A 22,061-nucleotide genomic window follows, 5' to 3' on the forward strand; every position below is an offset into this window, starting at 1 on the left:
ACACAACTTACACTACTATGCCTAAAACAAAGTAGATAAAATTTGGAAACTAACAAAAAAAATCCCACCTAATTTGGACTAAAATTGAATTTTTTATGAATTTTTTAAGTTTGTTAATTTATTGTGATATTTATTTAATGGAATACGAATTTGTTAATTAAATTAGTAAGTTAATAGCAGTACAGTAATTTCCAAGCCATGCCAAAAACAGTACCGTGCTCATTAATATGCTGTCGCGCAGGGATTGGTGAGAATAGGTGGGAAACACCATTTCGAAATTGGCCATGCGAATGAAGGATCTAACAGCGTTTTTGCCCAGAATGCTTCGTGTTCTTCACGGTTCATAGCTTCTTCCATTGCCGGCTTCGGTTACGATCCAATCTCGATGAAAATACGCAAATGATATACGGATCTCTTCGTCTCTCAGTGTAGATTACGAGTATGTCCACGAAAACGTCTAAAGATTAACGCACGCAAAGAACCGATCGAAAGAAGATCCACACACAAATATTCAGATCAACATATCTAGCTCTATACTTAACGGAATCGCGCGATTCAAATTGCAGAATGATCTATGTCGTGTGCTCTACCTAAACCGCATAACAATTGCATGAATTAACGAGTTTGATTTCCAACCTTATTGACGTGCAGCTCGTGAATCCGTGTGTTTCTTACTCCGATTTATGAAAACAGATGGAGTGTGATGATTATGAAGATGATTGATGATGATTTCGCAGCTCAACAAGTCTTGGAGATGAAGAATTTTCCATTTGCCATTGATGAGTGAAGCTTTCAACAGTGGATTTTTTGCGCGGTTTTTGCTCCAATTTGCTTCAACAGTACTTGCACATTACCTACACATGAAGATTCAACCAAGATCTTGCAAAAACAATAGTGAAATATTGATGAATTGAGAAAAAAGTTTGTGAAAAAATGGAGAAAAAGTGAGAGAGTTCTTGAGTTTTCTGTTATGGATCTGAAAAAAATGATTAGTCGTTATGCAAAACAGTTGCAATTATCTATTTATACCAAGGCTTAATCACAAATTAATTAAGATTAGCAAAATTGGAGAGTTAGTGTTAATGTGCAATTTTCAAGTGTGTGGCCAAAATGCCCTTCCTTAATGCAGCTCATTTTCTGTCCAAATTTGGTTCAAACAAGTCACAAATGATATTTAGAAATTGTTGCAAAAAGTCCCATGCCAAAATTCCAAATATTTTGAAAGTTGGACCATTTTGCCCTTGGTTTTTAATTAGTGCACTTGAAAAATGGCCTTTTTATGTGAATGCTTTTGGCAAAATGTGGTGATGGATTATGAAAGTACACATTAAATGTGATTTTCTCAAAGAAAAACCATCCAATTTGGCCACTCCATGTGAAAGTTATGGCACTTTGATTTCGGGCATTTTGGAAAATGATTGGACCATATCTTGCTAACCACACATGGGAATTTCAAGTTCTTGGACTTTTTGGAATGGTGAGATCAAGATCTTCAACTTTCATGTTGGACAAAATTCCATTTGAAGCTTGTATGATGAAGTAATTTTGAGGAGAAAAACTTTCTCTTTTGGGCAGCTGAAATTACAGGTCACCTGCCATTTTAGGAAACTTCTTGTCTGACCTCCAAATCTTCAACCTTGGTCTTTGATATGTCAAATGAGACTTGTATGGACATGAATGAGGCTTTTCAAACCATCTCACACCTTCCAATCCATAAAATCAGGCACAGTTGACCACCGTTGACCACAGTTGACTTTATATGGTTCTAGCTGAAATTCAGCTTGACTGATGACTTCTGAGCATCCAATCTTTGTCCAAACCACTTCAAAATGATCCTTGGACCATATGAGCTTGATAAATCAACCACAGGGCTTTGTTCCAATGAAAATGGCACTTGCTTGCTTGATTGACTGATCTCCTGACCAGTTTGACCTAATTTGTCATCTGAGCTTGCACTTGGGCAAATGGACAATGCAATGTTATGCAGTGGCCTATGTTATGTTATGACCTAATATGAAATGAATGTACAAAATGGTAGGGTGCAAATTTGAGGTGCTACAGCTGCCCCTATTCAATCAACTGGGAACCCGAATGGATGAGAGCAACGGCTGTCAGACTTTCAGGGTAAACAGGGATTGAATACCAAGAACCGTAGAAATTTGCACACTGCTGGGATTTGTCTTTCTTGTTTTTGTTGTTTTTTTCTTTCAGAGGTACAAGCACATCCAGACATCGACACACGATGAATGGGAACAGAAATCATCTCAACTAGATGCCAACGGACAACTAGGAAACACTCAACGTTTACCAAAACCAACGGAGAGGTAACTCAACTCTACTGGGGATAACCAGGAAAGGATACAACCATACATCAGCGGACGTAATGGGGAAAAACTCAACGTTTACCAAGACCAACGGAGAGGTAAATCAACTCTACTGGGGATAACCAGGAAAGGATACAACCATACGTCAGCGGACGCAATGGGAAAAACTCAACGTTTACCAAGACCAACGGAGAGGTAACCAATCATTAATGAATGACTGGAAGGATAGTGATACAACCATACGTCAGCGGACGAAATGGGAAAGACTCAACGTTTACCAAGACCAACGGAGAGGTAACCAGACATTAATGAATGACTGGAAGGATAGTGATACAACCATACGTCAGCGGACGTAATGGGGAAAAACTCAACGTTTACCAAGACCAACGGAGAGGTAACCAATCATTAATGAATGAATGGAAAGAGAGATACAACCATACGTCAGCGGACGAAATGGGAAAGACTCAACGTTTACCAAAACCAACGGAGAGGTGGAAGCTCAACGTCTATCGACACCAACGGAGAAGGAGGAAACTCAGCCAGACGTCATAGGACGAAAGGGAGACTCAACGTTTATCGACACCAACGGAGAAGGAGAAAACTCAGCCAGATGTCTTAGGACGAAAGGGAGACTCAACGTTTATCGACACCAACGGAGAAGGAGAAAACTCAACCAGGCGTCATAGGACGAAAGGGAGACTCAACGTTTATCGACACCAACGGAGAAGGAGAAAACTCAGCCAGACGTCATAGGACGAAAGGGAGACTCAACGTTTATCGACACCAACGGAGAAGGAGAAAACTCAGCCAGACGTCATAGGACGAAAGGGAGACTCAACGTTTATCGACACCAACGGAGAAGGAGAAAACTCAGCCAGACGTCATAGGACGAAAGGGAGACTCAACGTTTATCGACACCAACGGAGAAGGAGAAAACTCAGCCAGACGTCATAGGACGAAAGGGAGACTCAACGTTTATCGACACCAACGGAGAAGGAGAAAACTCAGCCAGACGTCATAGGACGAAAGGGAGACCACAACCGGACACCAAATATGACGTCTACTGGGGATTCTGGCTGGGAAATCAACCAGACATTAATGAATGACTGGGAATAGGGTATACAATCAGACGTCATCGGACGAATGAGAAAAACACAACGTTTATCGAAACCAACGGGGAGGTAAATCCACTTGGGGAAGGGTACAACTAGACGTCATAGGACGAATAGGAAAAACTCGACGTTTATCGACACCAACGGAGAGGAGAGAACTCTGAGGGAAATCATCTGGCATTATCAAATGATCTGCGGGGAATAAGCAACTAGACGTCATCGGACGACTAGGAAAAACTCGACGTTTATCGACACCAACGGAGAGGAGAAAACTTCTGGGGACGACCCTGTGGGGAAAAATATCAACTATACGCCAACGGACGCATAGGAAAAACTCGACGTTTATCGACACCAACGGAGAGGAGGACTCTTCTGGGGAGAGCGAACACAACCAAATCATCAACGGATAATTGGGAAAAACTCGACGTTTATCGACACCAACGGAGAGGAGGACTCTTCTGGGGAGAGCGAACACAACCAAATCATCAACGGATAATTGGGAAAAACTCGACGTTTATCGACACCAACGGAGAGGAGGACTCTTCTGGGGAGAGCGAACACAACCAAATCATCAACGGATAATTGGGAAAAACTCGACGTTTATCGACACCAACGGAGAGGAGGACTCTTCTGGGGAGAGCGAACACAACCAAATCATCAACGGATAATTGGGAAAAACTCGACGTTTATCGACACCAACGGAGAGGAGGACTCTTCTAGGGAGAGCGAACACAACCAAATCATCAATGGATGATCGGGAAAAACTCGACGTTTATCGACACCAACGGAGAGGAGGAAAATCACTGGGGATCAAGGTCATGACAGAGAGTAGACAGGAAGGAACACCAAGGATGCTGGGTTGTAGGCAGAAAACAGGTGACCGACCAAAACGTGAATTGGTTTGTGTTCAAAAACACTCAACATCCTGAAGAGGGCTAGAAAAGCAGTCTTGTTAGAGGATGGACATTCAATTCCACAAGGAATACGAATCTTACTCGACTGGGGAGGACGACTTCGACCCAAGAGCGCGTGAGACAGATTACCTATAGCCGTCAAAACGTAGATAATAGACTCGCATGGAAGATTATCCATAATCGGGTTGTAGGTTGTTAGATGGATAAAACGACCGAAATCATCCTGAAGAGAGCGAAAGCAAACTTGTTAAAGGATGGAAATTCGATTCCACAAGGAATACGAATCTTACTCCGCTGGAGAAAACAATCAAAAGACTGACCAGAGAGTGCATGAGACATATTATCTATAGCCGTCAAAACGTAGATAATAATCTCGCATGGAAGATTATCCATAGTCGGGTTGTAGGCTGTTAAATGGATAAACGACCGAAAAGAAAGGCATCGGGTACCAGGAATAGGTATGCAAAGATGACCAATCAAAAGAGGATAAAGTTGCCAACTCGGAGCAAATATCGAAAGGGAAGTGAGAAAACCCACCGGGGACAATACTGCTTGATCAAGGCAAGTATCCAGAGGGGACAAGACTATCAATACCGCCAACTGGGTACTGATAACTGCAAAGAGGGGATTACATCTACCGGTTTGTAGGTAGAAAACCACGGGAAAGTAACCAGTCATCGATAGGATGAGCACACGGGGTTAACTCCACCAATGGGATGAAAGTGGGATTTTACAACTACCAGCTAGTAGGTAGAAAACCACAAAGATAGGACTTACAACTACCGGCTTGTAGGTAGAAGCTAACCGACAGAATGAACCACAAAGGTTACCTCTGCTAGGGGATGAAAGTGGGATTTTACAACTACCGGTTGGGTAGAAAACCACGAAGATAGGACTTACAACTACCGGTTTGTAGGTAGAAGCCCCAAATTCCGCTGAGGATAAGATGAATGAGTACCGGTTAGTGAGCCACTATTCATTCATGCCCCAGGGCAACACAAGAGACAGTCAACAAGAAGCCAATTTAGGATCGATCCAAAAAGGCAAACTGAATCAAGACTCATCCTAATGAGGAAAGAACTCAATAGGGAAAACCCATCCCATTAGGGAGGGAACGGAAGCAACCGTCATCCACGAGGATGTATCTCAGTGGGGAAATGGCAGGAAAGGATAGACACTTTCTGCTTAAGGGGTAGACTCTACATGGAGAGATCAGACACACCCACACCTACTAGGAGACTACTGGGGGGGAGAAACAGGTTTTTCTTTCACCAACGGATGAGGAAATAAACCTCTCTGGGGGTACCAATCCTGAATGCCGTCAGGAGCAACTGTAGCGAAAGCGCTGTACAGACGTCGAACAAGAAGCTGCCTCTGCCGGGGAGACGGTCTGATCGGGTTAACACATGAATGCATATGTTTGAATTTTTCTATGGCGTAATGCTCCATTATGAATGGAAATGCTACGCGATTTGAGGATGCAATGATCACTACATGCAAAATGCAAAGTGAATGAAAACCCCGCTAGGGAGCCCACTGATCAAATACTCCACTCTGTGGGGAGACTCTGCTGAGGAAATCTGCTTGATGAAAACTCTGTATGGAGAGCACTGACTTCTCACTCATGCTGGAGAACAGAGATACCAAGAATCAGCCAGATCTCTGGTGGAAATAGATAGGCATCGATGAAGTTCCTCATGTCAACCACTCTGCTGAGGACCTACCTGAGAAAATGACGGAATACTGAGACGTCAATCCTCCAAATACCGAATCGTTGCAGAAAAGCATCCGTGCCAGGGAGAGGAGAAGACTGCTCTGCTGGAGAGACGAAAATTGAAGTCTTCAGTACACCTACTGCTTGAGAACTGGCCCACGATAATGTCCAAAACAACAACCTTGCTGGGGATGCCCCACGATAGGGCTCGAACAACACTCTATTAGGGATGCCCCACCATAGGGCTAACAGAGACTTGGAGAAAACATGTTGCACTGTCGGGGACGTGAAGATGAACAACTTCAACCAACACTGCACTGAGCAACCTCGCTGAGGAGAGACCATGAAAAGGTTCTACAGGACAAAGATACAGTTATGCTCGAGATACGAACGATTGTCTTACCCGTCGGTAATCATACCACCCTTGGGAGAGCACTGCGGGTCTCCTAGGTATCCTTTCATCATTGTGAATGTTCACTTTGTTTAAGAACAATTTTGTGAAAATTTTTGTTTATTTTGAAAATAATGATACTTTATCAATTAAAACATGCAAAACATTTGTTGAGTTGAAACAAATAAGAGTGCAAATAATGGGGTAAAAGCTCAAATCGATGTGATGGAATGGTAGTCTGTAAAGGGCGAGACTCCATAGATCTGTACAAGTTTGAAATCGGTGATATATATTGGAGAGGGCTACATTGAACATAATGACCTTTCCTCTACCATTCTGAATCTCGATGTATTCGGAGCTTCGGTCGACGATGCATAGAGAATTCCTGGCGGATGACAGATATAGAACACGGTCTTGTCAAGATGCAGTTACTTGCCAAATCCCTAATTTTTGCCTAGATTGCCCCGGTGTGAGGTGCTCAATCTAGCGAGATGCAAATTCTTTTTTCAATGTCTCTAACTTTTGCCTGGATCGCCCTTTCGGGTTTTCAATCCACCGAGACGCTCCTTTTTGCCTAAGTTACCCTTTGGGGTGTTCAACTTAGCGAGCTGTTTTGCTTTTTTTTTTGTTTAGGCTAAGTATTTCTTGACTGCATCTGGATTCACAGGACGAGTGAACTTCTTCATCCATTCCTGTAAGTGTCAAAGCACCGCCTGAAAAGGCTCTCTTGAAAACATATGGACGTTCATAGCTTGGAGTCCACTTGCCCCTGGAATCGGGCACGAAAGACAAGACTTTCTTGAGCACAAGGTCATTTTCTCAGAACTCGAGACTCGACCTTCTAGTCGAATGCTTTCGTCACTCTCTCCTGATATAACTGACCATGACACCTGGCAGTTAATCTCTTATTTTCGATCGAATTCAGCATCAGTCAACTTGGGACTTTGAGGGTGCTATTTTTCCTTTGTTTTTTCTTTTGATTTTGCTTTTGATTTCTTTTGATTTCTTTTGCACCCTTTCTTTCTTTGTTTTTTTTTTGATTGATTTTTTTTTGATGCCCCAGTTGGCTGTTCTGCTGATTCTCGAGATGCAGCTGAGTGATCTTCTTTTCTTGCTCAAGAAGTGGGGAAATCTCGTCAGGAATCCCTTCAACATCATCTTCTTCTACTTCGAATACAGGGAATTCAAAATTGGGAGATGACGTCCGATCATTATGTTCAATGGGTTTGAGAAACAACCTGCATAATAATTTCGATATGAAAAACTTTTTGGAAAACAAACAAGACAATCGTTATGCAGATGAAAAGATTGCTTTTATTCCTGTTTTTAGGGTTTTTTGTGATCACCAATTTCATGCAAAAAGCGAAAAGGGAAAACAATTGGAAAAACAAATGTTTAACATGCATTTACTTGAATGAAAATATCATTGCACAAAATGTTGCCAACAAGGTCATCACTTCTCCTTTTGGCATGGGAGAAGGGTTTTTAAACAAAGTGATTATTACTCTGACTTGTGAACAACTGTAGGAACGCCCACAGTGACCCAATTGTGATAGATCCCACCAGGGATGACAACTGTCAGAATCTCTTGCATTAGTAGCTTCTGCTTTTGATCAACCCTCTTTGTTGAAGACCTCAGGAAAAAAGCCAACGCCAGCCCGCGACTTGTTATCTTCAAGTTTGATTAACACGGGGACCCAAGTCTTCAAAGTTCAGAACACCTAACTGCACGAGGTCTTGAACCTTCATTTTCAACTGAAAGCAACTATCCACATCATGACCAGGAGCACCCGAATGATACACCCACTGCTGCTTAGGCCTATACCACCACCGAGGGTTGACGGGTATAGCCGGCGGGTCTCTGGGAGTAATCAAGTTCCGCTCTACCAACGAGGGATACAGCTCCGCGTAAGACATAGGGATCGGATCAAAAATGACCCTCTTCCTCTCATTACTTGTACCGGCTTGATTATCATAGGGAGGCTGGTAAGCCTGCTGTTGCGGACGATGTTGCTGATGTTGATACCGCTGAGTTGGCCTTCCCTGTTGCTGTTGGGTTGCTGGAATAGTCACAGCGGCAGCTTGACGATATTGTCCTCTGTTCGCACTCCCTCGCCGGTGCACAGCATTTGTTTCACTCTCTCCCCTTTTGGGTGCCCCAGAGAATGGCTTCTTAGAATTCAACGAACTTGAAGAGCCACGATGGTGAACCGGAGTACGGGTTGCTCTGACATTAACTGTCTCTGTAGCAAGAGGTTGTCCATTGATTATGATACCCCTCAAATCATCATCCACATCGTAGTTGTTGACGGGAATAGTGACAACAGCAATTTGATCATTAACGGGGACCCCCTCTGGTGAAGCACGACTGGGTGGCAGAATCATGGCTTCCTGTCTCTGGGCTAAGGCTCGCATCTCCTCTTGCCCCTGAACGACCCCTTGCATCATGGTCATGAGCTGGGCCATGTTTGCCCTCATCTCAGCCAACTCAGTCTGAACCTGATCCATACTCCTCTGATGATTCGATCTGGTTGCGGTGCGGACGATGATCAACAATCCTGTCTCAGACAGGAGCCAGAGTGAGAAGTCCGAACTAGAACACCTGTTATACAACATGTTATGATTATGATGCTAATGCATATGATGCACATGATAATGATCATTTCTCAGGCCTTCAAAGAGCCTGATTCATCTTCGAAAAAAAAGCAATCTGCAGCAACGGCACAGTATACAAGAGCAATGAGTACCGAGTGAAACCAACAATTTCATCTGTAAATGAGCACCCGGATCTATCAGTTGAACAGACTCTGGAATGTACCTGAGAAATGATATGCATGCAGGGATTAGTTTTTTCTTTTTTCTTTTTTTCCAATTTTTTCATTGCATTTCTTTTGAAAAATAAACATGTTATGATGCACATGATGCAGACACGACTGGCGAGCTGTGCAATCTCCGAACACAGGCTCAAAGCTTCGGCTCGAACTCTGATCACAATCATCTGAAACCCAAAGTCAACTGGTCAACTGTCGTCTGAACCCAATCTGAGAAATTGAGTCACCAACAGGAACACACTGAGTCCAACAACCGGTCACCATCAGTCACCAACAGTCACCATCTGTACCTGTTAAAATGATCATTCTCTCCCCACTCACGGGTGTCATCTAGGCCAGGGTAAGATCGAAAGAAACGCAGCATAAATAACCTTTCGTAGAATACCATCATATACACACCTGAAGTATGCAACGATGATACCCCACCAGGGTCTGAACTGCTCGTGACGTCGATGTTCCGCTAAGTGGCGCATACCACCCGCTTCCCATGACTCACTCTATTCCTAGGTTTCCTAGATTGCACTCATAGCCTGGGTATTGGGCCTTTTACCTCGAGTAACACCCACCCCCAATCAGAGAACACACAACCAGCACAGCAGATGAAATGAATGAATGCAAACATTAATGCACACATTGAATGCAAACAGTACATGAAATGAATGCAATAAATAACAGCAAATAACAACCAAAGCCCTAACCTAGAGAGCGCTAGGAGAGACTCGCTTAGGGAAGAAGGACCAGCACAGGTCAACTTCTCTATGGATCCCCAGCAGAGTCGCCAGCTGTCGCATTACGCGAAAAACCGGCGGGAAAACAAGAACAACAGAGTCGCCACCGTGCGTTATTTATCCCAAAAGAGGGAAAGGAAACGCTCAGAGTAAACCTGGAAAAAGCATGGTCTCGCGACCAAAGAGAATGGGATCGGGAGTCGGTTATGCGAAGGGAAGGTATTAGCACCCCTACGCATCCGTCGTACTCGACGGGATCCACGCACAATAGGAAGGAAATTGGTTGCTAAAACACTGCTCAAATAAACATCTATACAGGCTGAAAGAGACACAAGAAAACAGACAAGACTGACTCGGCAGGACATCGTATCCTGGGCCTACTTAGTCTATCAGCATAGACATCAGAGTCAAAGTAGTTCGGACTGGGGAAACGACACATGCTCGCTAGGATGTCGCATCCTATGCATACGTATCTCCTTTGGACGAAGGAGAATCAGAGCATTCGTAGCTCGGCTAACACGCACACAAACAAACACAGGCAAAGGCAAACGTGGAGCCTGAATGCCAATCACTGGACTTACATCAGCATCCGAACCAAAAACACACACAAGGAGGCAAACGTGGAGCCTGAATGCCAATCACTGGACTTACATCAGCATCCGAACCAAACAAACCCACACTGGAACCCGAACGCCACTCGATGGACTTACATCAGCTTCCAAGCACACAACAAGACACAAGATGTGGAATGCCAATCGCTGGGCTTACACCCACCTCCTAACACCCACACAGGAAGAAGAAGGGTCTCGATTGCAACTAGGGCAAGAGAAGGGGAAGGTCTCAATCGCAACGAGGGCGAGAGAAAAGAATTAGTGTTAGTTGTTAGTCAAACTCGGCAAGACATCGCATCTCGTGCCTACGTATCTCATCTGGACATGAGAATCAGAGTTGCCGTAGTTCGGCTAAACTATTCCTGTTGGTTTGTGTTTTTTAAGTGGACAACGTCACTACGCAATCTACCGGATGCTCGACCTTTGGAGACTTACTCACCTGTAGTAGAAGGAGTGGACGTATCCTTACGAGGGGATAATGTTTGTTTGTGTTTTAGGAAGGCTCAAGCAAGAAAGGAAGTCCTATACGAAGGAACCGTGCTACCTTAATTGACATGCAAACGAGACTACGCGGAGTCTAGCAAACCTAGGGGATACAATCACACCACACAAACATATACAGCATGAAATAAACACACCAACAAGGGGCTCAAACATCAGGGCTAGGCTTTAGTTGAGGGGTCATATCAACCTCAACAAACAAGCCTTTATATCGGGGTAAGGTTAGCTCTTAACCTTGCCATTGAGGGGCTAAGGTGAAGCTGATGAAAGGTGAGTGAAGATGAGACTTCACAGCTCTTATCCTTGACCAGGGAGAGCTTCAGACAAAGGAGCGTGGGTCCAGAATGGAGGGACCCTTCTACGCTCAAGACTCTGACTCGATTGTGCAACAGCACAAGATCTTGGGTTTGTGTCCCAATGCATCAACACACAGCCGTGTGAGCAGAGGGACGACTCAACAGAATAGCGGGGGATAGATTGCATATCCCTTGGGTTCCGCCAATTGCCTCATAGAGGTCTTCACCTGCTTGGGCACAAATGTAAACAGCCACAAACATCGCCTCTTAAGGAGGACTTCAGACAGTTGCCTGGCCAAGTAACAGGCCAGGTCTTCCAGACTACATGAAGAATAGAAGTCCTACCTCAAATGGTTTAAAAACCAAGCAGCAGCAAGCAAGTTCTTAAAGAACTGTAAGCAACTAAATGTACCTGAAATCAATCAAGTATCATCAGTACTCAGACAAACCAACAGTAAACAGCAAATTGTTAATCAGTTAATCTGCACAAAGCAACACAAGTTAATGCACACAAGTGCAAGCTATAAGCTCAAGCTCAAGCATCAATCCCTACAAAACAAAGACATGTTAGTGGACAACATCAAACAAATTCAATTTTCAATTTCCATTTCTCTCCTTAAGCCTTTTGCACTTTTAACCTGAAAATCCAAACCAAATGTGAGAAACTAGACCACTAGGCCAAGCCTAGGGTCCAAAAGGGATAAAAAATTCTAAACAGCAAGTAATATTCACCCAAAATCACATTAAAACAATTCAAAAGCAAATGCAATTGATCCCATGCTCATATCATTCACCATATTCATTTTATGCACCATTTAACATCAATCATGCAATTTACAACTTCAATTGACCAAACAGAACTATCTCACTCAAAAGCATACCAAAACCATTCAATTAATTCCACAAAAATTCACACCTGAACAGGACACATTCAAGGTATAGCAGGTCAATTTTCAGCTCAATTGGACAAAAGAAATTAGGTCAATGAAAATCAAGAAATCCAGACACAATTATACAAGCCAATTCAAGGCCTCCACATAAGCATCATCTTCAACAATTCATAAAACAGTGATATCACATGGGAAATTAATGGGACCAAAGCCAAATGGAAGCTACACATGTTAGGAACCACTCCACCAAATTTCATTATCATAGGATTAGGGATGAGGATTTAGCAACATATGTAAAATTGTCACACAAACAAAGCCCTAAAATTGCTAAACAGCAATAAAAAATCCTAATCAAATAGAAAATGGATCAATTAAATCCACAAAAATTCATGTTGAAAGTTAACATATACATTGTATCTCATGCAAAAAATCAGAGCCATAGGCCTAGTGGAAGCATGGTAAATTAATTTATGAACTCAGCATGGCATAGTGTGACACATATTGTCACACTCAAAAAGAATAAATCATATCTACCAATCCAGAGGTCCAAAAATCACAAATGATACATGAAAATCTCCAGGAATGTGTCAAGAATCGCCATATGAAATTTCATTAATTTTGGATAATGTATGAGTATTTGGTGATTAAAATGGCAAAACATACAATTATGTCACACATGTCAAAGATCAATATACCATTCAAAAATTTTACCAGGCACAACTTACACTACTATGCCTAAAAAAAAGTAGATAAAATTTGGAAACTAACAAAAAAAATCCCACCTAATTTGGACTAAAATTGAATTTTTTATGAATTTTTTAAGTTTGTTAATTTATTGTGATATTTATTTAATGGAATACGAATTTGTTAATTAAATTAGTAAGTTAATAGCAGTACAGTAATTTCCAAGCCATGCCAAAAACAGTACCGTGCTCATTAATATGCTGTCGCGCAGGGATTGGTGAGAATAGGTGGGAAACACCATTTCGAAATTGGCCATGCGAATGAAGGATCTAACAGCGTTTTTGCCCAGAATGCTTCGTGTTCTTCGCGGTTCATAGCTTCTTCCATTGCCGGCTTCGGTTACGATCCAATCTCGATGAAAATACGCAAATGATATACGGATCTCTTCGTCTCTCAGTGTAGATTACGAGTATGTCCACGAAAACGTCTAAAGATTAACGCACGCAAAGAACCGATCGAAAGAAGATCCACACACAAATATTCAGATCAACATATCTAGCTCTATACTTAACGGAATCGCGCGATTCAAATTGCAGAATGATCTATGTCGTGTGCTCTACCTAAACCGCATAACAATTGCATGAATTAACGAGTTTGATTTCCAACCTTATTGACGTGCAGCTCGTGAATCCGTGCGTTTCTTACTCCGATTTATGAAAACAGATGGAGTGTGATGATTATGAAGATGATTGATGATGATTTCGCAGCTCAACAAGTCTTGGAGATGAAGAATTTTCCATTTGCCATTGATGAGTGAAGCTTTCAACAGTGGAGTTTTTGCGCGGTTTTTGCTCCAATTTGCTTCAACAGTACTTGCACATTACCTACACATGAAGATTCAACCAAGATCTTGCAAAAACAATAGTGAAATATTGATGAATTGAGAAAAAAGTTTGTGAAAAAATGGAGAAAAAGTGAGAGTTCTTGAGTTTTCTGTTATGGATCTGAAAAAAATGATTAGTCGTTATGCAAAACAGTTGCAATTATCTATTTATACCAAGGCTTAATCACAAATTAATTAAGATTAGCAAAATTGGAGAATTAGTGTTAATGTGCAATTTTCAAGTGTGTGGCCAAAATGCCCTTCCTTAATGCAGCTCATTTTCTGTCCAAATTTGGTTCAAACAAGTCACAAATGATATTTAGAAATTGTTGCAAAAAGTCCCATGCCAAAATTCCAAATATTTTGAAAGTTGGACCATTTTGCCCTTGGTTTTTAATTAGTGCACTTGAAAAATGGCCTTTTTATGTGAATGCTTTTGGCAAAATGTGGTGATGGATTATGAAAGTACGCATTAAATGTGATTTACTCAAAGAAAAACCATCCAATTTGGCCACTCCATGTGAAAGTTATGGCACTTTGATTTCGGGCATTTTGGAAAATGATTGGACCATATCTTGCTAACCACACATGGGAATTTCAAGTTCTTGGACTTTTTGGAATGGTGAGATCAAGATCTTCAACTTTCATGTTGGACAAAATTCCATTTGAAGCTTTTATGATGAAGTAATTTTGAGGAGAAAAACTTTCCCTTTTGGGCAGCTGAAATTACAGGTCACCTGCCATTTTAGGAAACTTCTTGTCTGACCTCCAAATCTTCAACCTTGGTCTTTGATATGTCAAATGAAACTTGTATGGACATGAATGAGGCTTTTCAAACCATCTCACACCTTCCAATCCATAAAATCAGGCACAGTTGACCACCGTTGACCACAGTTGACTTTCTATGGTTCCAGCTGAAATTCAGCTTGACTGATGACTTCTGAGCATCCAATCTTTGTCCAAACCACTTCAAAATGATACTTGGACCATATGAGCTTGATAAATCAACCACAGGGCTTTGTTCCAATGAAAATGGCACTTGCTTGCTTGATTGACTGATCTCCTGACCAGTTTGACCTAATTTGTCATCTGAGCTTGCACTTGGGCAAATGGACAATGCAATGTTATGCAGTGGCCTATGTTATGTTATGACCTAATATGAAATGAATGTACAAAATGGTAGGGTGCAAATTTGAGGTGCTACATAATCCTTCATACAAATATTGGTTTTTAACTGCTCATTGATCTGGTGTTGAGGACAACTCAACATTAATTGCTTGAATATCTCCAAATATTCATCCAATGACTCTATATCAACTTGTCTAATATCACATATTTCCTTTCTTATTGATGCAACTTTTGAGGCCAGAAAGTATTTCTCTATGAACAAATTTTTTAGATCATTCCAGCTTGTAATAGTCTTTGGTCGAAGGTAGTAAAATCAATCTTTCACAGCTCCCTGAAGTTAAAAATGGAAAGATCTCAACTTGATATTGTCCTATGTGATTCCTTGAGGTCTCAATGGTATAGAACATAAAACCTAGAATTTTTTTCAAATGCTTATGAGGATTTTCACCTACAAGACCATTAAATTTTGGCAACAAGTCTATTAAACCACATTTAAATTCAAATGGTACAACAACTTCAGGATATTTAATGCATAATACATTATAATTAATATTTGGTGCAACAAGTTCTCTTAAGGTTTTATATATTTTTATCATCCATGACATAATTATCAAATTAACACATAATCAAATAAAATCACTATTACTAATGAGAAAGCATAGTCAAATAAAATCATAATCAAATCAACACAAAATCTAAAAAAAACCACTATCAAATATCACAAGTAAAATCAAAATCAGAATCAAATTAACACATAATTAACACATAATTAACACAAAATCAAATAAAATCAGAAAGCACTGCAATGCAACAATTATGAAAATGCCAACAATGTCATTATTGAGAAAAAGAATGAAAAAATGGAAAAGCGATTAAAATAAAATATAAATATTATGAAAATATGACTAAAAATAAAATTAAGAAACTACAGTGTTTTTGGATTTTTTGAAAATACAAAATTATAAAAAAAACAAATACAATAGAAAAAAAGAGGAATTTGCGATTTTAAGGTCCAAAATCCCTAAGTAAGAAGTTATTCTAAAGGAATACTATTTGTTGGTCTTTTTTCTTATTTAACAGAAGGAATTTAGAGAAATTTGAAATAGTAGTTTATAGAATCACCAGATAAGCTGGAATACTTGTCACTATATTGCAACCCTAAAAATCAACAAACAAAAAATATTGCTAACAAGACTTTAAACTAGCTAGGAATCCAAAATTGACTAATATGAACAGAGAGTCTCTGACAACATGGCTAATTGGATATGTTATCGCGCACGAGTAAAAAACAAGTAGATAAAGTGTAGTATAAGAAAATGTCACTCGAGTCGTATCGCAAGGATTCTAAGCTAATTTAACCAAAGGAACAAAATGAAAGGAGAAGGTTAGGTTTTCAGACAATTGGAAATAAAGAAAATGATTACAATTATGATTAATGGATTTATCTACTGGTTTGGTAATTTCAACCATCCGGTATCATATCACCAATTCCTTAAGCAGATTCAAGTCATATTTGATTATAGAATCGATTAAACAAGCGCTATCAACACTATGTGAGTTATATTCTTATTTACCGTATTAAGCATGGCGGTTGAAGATCAGACGAAGAAGATGAATAAGCTAAGTTAACACAAAAAGTTAAGAAACATGCATCAGTCTAATTTAATCAACCATATTCTATGAAACTCGATTTAAGAAAACAAGAATGCACAAAATATGATTGAAAGGAATTGAATAAAAACTGGATAATATACTAACCTCAAAGTCTTAATTAAATTATGAAACAATAGATTAATCTTGGAGTTTAGCCGACCATGTAATTCTAACGCTCTCCTTTATTTTGTAAAAACTGTCTAACTTGCCCTAGTGATGTTATTTAATTTAAATGATACAATAAATGGGCTCTAAGAGCATTGATCTGAAAAACTTAAGTTGGCCCAAAACTAACGAATTTATTTTTATTAAGTTTGGAACGAAAATTGACTATTTGACTCCTCTACACTCCAAATTGACTTCTTACATCAACATGAAACTTGTACTTATTTCTCTTAGATTTCCAACGCATATTAATCGAATTCTCGTAGCTCAAGTTATGATACACAATGAGAAGGTATCAAACTACAACTTATTCCGAAAATAAACAACATAAATAAAATAAAAACAGTTTTAAACTTAACTTTTAAAGCACACTAAAAACAATGAAAATAATGCAAGAAGTCATAAAATTGTCGTAGGACAAAGTAAAAGATGGTGTATTAAAATACACTGATTAGTTTGTCAAAATTAAACACAAAAACCATCAGGGCTTTTCACAAAATACTTTTATCCGACATCTCTTTCGCATTAGATGATATATCATAGAAAATATTATCATTACGAGCCAACCAAATAGTCCACACCATAACATGCCATAAAAAAATAAACCTACCGTTTATATTAACACTAGGATGCAAAGAGAGAGAAAAACTCAAAGACAAGACAAAGGTCCCTAGGCAAGGCAAAATGCACACCTAACCATCCAAAAATCCTATATCAGACACTAGCAATCAAATTACATGTAACAAATAAATGAGATGCTAACTCTACTTGATTCCCATAAAAAGTACACAAAGTCCCACCAAGATCAGTAATAACGTTCCTCTTAAATAGATTTTCCTTAGAAGAAAAACTATCTCGTAAAATTTACCAAGAGAAAACCTACACGTTATATGGGACCTAACTATACCAAATAGCGGAAATGTTTGATACCACAAAATCCACACTCTCAATAGCCGTAGAGTTACTCCCACTAAGGGCTTGATACATAGATACCGCAGATAAATATCCATCTCTATTATGGTTCCATCTCCATGAATCATGCTCCTAGAGAGATGAACCTCTCTAAGCAAAGTGAAAAATTCAGAAACTAGAGGTTCTTCATGAACAAAAAAAGAACGTCTCCATCTAGGATCCCAGATTATAGACCCCTAATCTAACCTACCAACCTCAAACACGGACCTATATGGAATTTCAGAGATGAGGAAAAGTCTAGGAAATTTAACCATATCAGGAGTACTACCAAGTCAAGGATCTTTCCAGAAGGAGGTAGAGCAACCCAATCCTATCTTTTTATACAATTCCTTCTCAATCCAATTAATAGGATCATCCTTCTTGGAATTGAGCAGGGTCACTCCTCTTCACCGGGTAGAACAAGAGAGATTCCTTGAAGACCTACCACCACACCAAGAGAACACTAAAGAAGCATCATATCGGGAAGATAAAATATTCAACCAGAGACCGGAGGATCCCGACATGAGCCTACATCTCAACTTAGAAAGGATAGCAAGATTTACCATTCTAAGATCTTTAAAACCCAGACTACCCGAACTTCTTAGATTTACACACTTCAAACCACTTAATCCAAGAAATTTTAGAAACTCCTTTCACCCCACCCCAAAGGAATCTCTTCTGAATCCTAACCAATTTCTTCCAAACTTTCACATGCAACTTACGAAAAAAAAGAAAGAAGACATGAAGAGCACTAAGGACAACATTAAAGAGGATAAGCCTTCCTCATGAGCTAACATATCTATGGGACCAGGAGTTAAATCTCTTCCTGACCAGATTCAGTAGGAGTTCCCAAGTGGACTCCGATATAGGGTTGGCTCCAACTGGTAACCGTAGATAGCGAAAAGGAAGAGACTAGATCTTACAATGCAAAAATTCCTCAACTTTCTGAAGAAAATATGGGTCAACATTGATCCCAATCAAACTACTCTTATGAAAGTTAACCCCAAGACCCAAGGAAAGCTCAAAAACCCTAAGAATGGCTTTGATAGTCCAAAGAGCCTCAACCGATGGCTCAACAAAGATTAAGGTATCATCAGCATACTGGAGATGAGAGACCTCCAAATTAGAGAAGCCAACAATAAAACCAGATAGGAGATTAAGATTTATAGCTCGATTAATCAAACCACTAAGACCTCCAACCACAAGGGAAGAAAGGGAAGGGAGTAAGAGGATCTCCTTGTTTCAACCCTCTTTGAATCTTGATTTCTGGAGTTGGGGAACCATTAACTATAACAACCATATTACCATAGAAAACATTGCTATAAATCCAAGCTCTGCACTTAACATTAAAACCAAATATAATTAGCATATAATCCAGAAATCTCCAACTTACTGAATCATATGCTTTCTCAAAGTCTACTTTAAAAATTAGACACTCCTTCTTGGAACTCTTAGCCATATCAATCACCTCATTAATAGCTACAACACTATCCACTAACATGTTTCCTTTGAAGAAGGTAGACTACTTAGAACTAATCAACTTATCCATAAGCGATCCTAGCCTCTAAGCCAGAACTTTGACTACCAACTTATAAAGGGAACCTACCAGAGAGATGGGTCTAAAGTCACTTAAGGAAACACGATTCTTAACTTTGGGAACAAGGGTCATAAAAAATGATGAAAAGCTATGGGGAAGAGATACAAACCGATGAAACTCATTAAACATAATCCTCACATCAGTTATCATCAGATACCAGAACTTTTTAAAGAAAGAGAAATTAAAACCATCAGACCTAGGAATCTTATTTTTGTCACACATAGACACAACCGCTTCAATCTCGTCAAGGTTGAAGCAAGATATCAAAGCCAAGTTATCCTAAGTAGATATGGACATAAAATCCACCCATCTAATCTAGGACGTGAATTATCCGACTCTTTATCCCTTTCAGAGAAGTGTGAGAAAATCTTATTCCATATCTCACCACCTCTTCAATCCAAACCTCACATTTCTTAAGGGCTACGATGGAGTTTCTCCTGTTCCTAAACTTAATGTGGTTTTTGACGACTTGAATTATATAACTTGACCCATCTTAGTTTCATTACTCTTCAAATATGACGACAATTTATTATATTTTTCTAAAAGACAAATAATTATACAAATAGAAGAGATAACTAGTATAAAAACTATAAGGAGCTAACAAATTAAGACAAGAAGTACACGAAAAATCCCCTAGAGAAAAACAGACATAAGAAAAAACACAATTAAAGAAAAAAATCAAAGGCTATGAGCACCACAAAAACCATCAAAAAAACCTTGTTAAATTTTAGAAAAACGAATCATCATCAACAAAGCAATATCAGTCAACAGTAGTTTAAAATCACACCCTAAAAAATTAGATGTCACATATGAACTCATATGGAAATAGACAAAGTGAATAGAGATATAAAATGTTAATGTAATCTTTTATCATCCAAACTATTAAATGATGAATGTTTATGAAGGTTGTTAGTCTAAATTATTAAGCAGAATATGTTTCTGTCACGAGTTTTCGTTTTTATGAATACAAATTTAGATTAAAAGAGATACACTTCATACAAGATAGAAAAACTACTCATTTCATAACAAATTTACAATGAAATTTTCATACCTGAATCCTTTTACAATGAAATAAACTATTTCTCGCATATTATCATAATATTAAAATTCAATGTAAATTATGCAATAAATTATAATGAATTTATCACATTTTTTCATGGTTATTCTCTTACCCACCTTTTTTTACATACTTGGATTGTAATTTTATGACTTCCAAGCAATGATTAAAAACGTCGAAGAATAAAATGGATCATTCGACTTTAAAAATCTAATAAGCTTTTTTTAGAGATATTGAAATATAAATAAATAAGATACCCTTTATTTAAAAATAAAAAATACATAATACAACATTAAACTAAAGATTCAAATAACAATATCCATATTCAGTCTTACCCAAGTCCCATAAATGAACTAGTTAAGCCTGTATGCTATAACTGAAAATGATGAAAATAACATGAAAAAATAATATTCATAAGGGCATCTCTTAAGACGGATCCAAGCCATTAGATCAAAAGAATCCAGAGGGTCCATATCCACCACTTCCACCCATATTGTTGAAACCAAACAAATGAGGTTGCATCATAGGATTCTGGAAAAATTGTTGCTGAAACATTTGAGCTTGTTGAGGATTTGCCTGGTGATGAATTGGCACGTTAGAGTTTGAACCATTTCCAACAAAAAATGGAATAGTTTGAGTAGGTGCACCCTGAATTACAAGCCTATCAGCATGTTGTGCAACAAGTTTCTTAAGTTCCTCCAATGCCTTCTTAAATAATTCAAGTTGAGCCCTATTCATCCCTTCAATTGGACAAGCCCACCAAAACTGATCCTCAGTTGCCTTGCGCAAATGGCTCAGCTCATCACCACGTTTCTTCTCAATGTCCAATTTATTGTTGATTTGAGTCAGTTGGTTATTGAGATCTCTCACATTGGCGCTACGGTGAGCCTCAATGAATTGCATGGTGCCATTGTTTTGGGGTGGAACCCGTGATAGATAACGATCTATGACCGTATCAACATGTGGGTGACCAAAGGAAAACACCTTCTCACCAGGTGAGAATACAACAAGAGCAACATCAGCACCACAAAGTGTGCAAAGTTCACTGGCTTTCTTGAAAAGTCCACTACGACGCTTCGAGAAAGTCACTTGCAAATTGCTTTCATTGCTCATCTTTTTCATCTCAATCTTTTGGCGACCACGACTTTTCCTTCCGGTTGACATAGTTGAAACTCAAAAAGAGATGAGAAAAGAAAGTGATGAATATATTTAGAACTTCAAACTAAGAAATGATATATTATAATTGAGTGAGTGTGAATAGATCTTTTTATAGCCAATTTCGAGTGAATAAATTCTCACTAGAATTTGAATTTGGCTAAAAAATTCAAAACCCGGTTTTTTTTTTCAAACGTTACCTTTAAAATATTTCATGTATTGAGAGATTCACATCAAATCTCTTTTTACATTGCTTATATAGTAGGAAATTCAATGTAGAAAAATAGCACTCTTTTACCATTTTTATATATTTTAACTTATTCAGCACATATTGGATAAACGCAGTATGATAACTCAGGAACGTACAATAAATATGTTTATATTACTGTCATCGTACAACAATAATAAAATCAAAAGTTGAATACATTTTTTAGAGTGGCACTAGTTAAATTAATCATGCGGTTAATTTGATTTTT

At 39.1% G+C, this 22,061-nt stretch overlaps 1 protein-coding gene across 1 annotated transcript; it reads right to left on the reverse strand.

Annotated features, from left to right (window-relative positions):
• Positions 1-20,748: 20,748 nt before the first annotated feature.
• On the reverse strand, positions 20,749-21,647 carry LOC127093705 (agamous-like MADS-box protein AGL62). Its single transcript, XM_051032623.1, has one exon. It carries the CDS (start codon positions 21,592-21,594, stop codon positions 20,881-20,883), a length of 714 nt encoding a protein of 237 aa, XP_050888580.1. The 5' UTR covers positions 21,595-21,647; the 3' UTR covers positions 20,749-20,880.
• Between the last annotated feature and the right edge of the window lie 414 nt (positions 21,648-22,061).

The sequence above is a fragment of the Lathyrus oleraceus genome, chromosome 6 (assembly GCF_024323335.1).
Source record: "Lathyrus oleraceus cultivar Zhongwan6 chromosome 6, CAAS_Psat_ZW6_1.0, whole genome shotgun sequence".
In the NCBI taxonomy this organism is placed as follows: domain Eukaryota; kingdom Viridiplantae; phylum Streptophyta; class Magnoliopsida; order Fabales; family Fabaceae; genus Lathyrus; species Lathyrus oleraceus.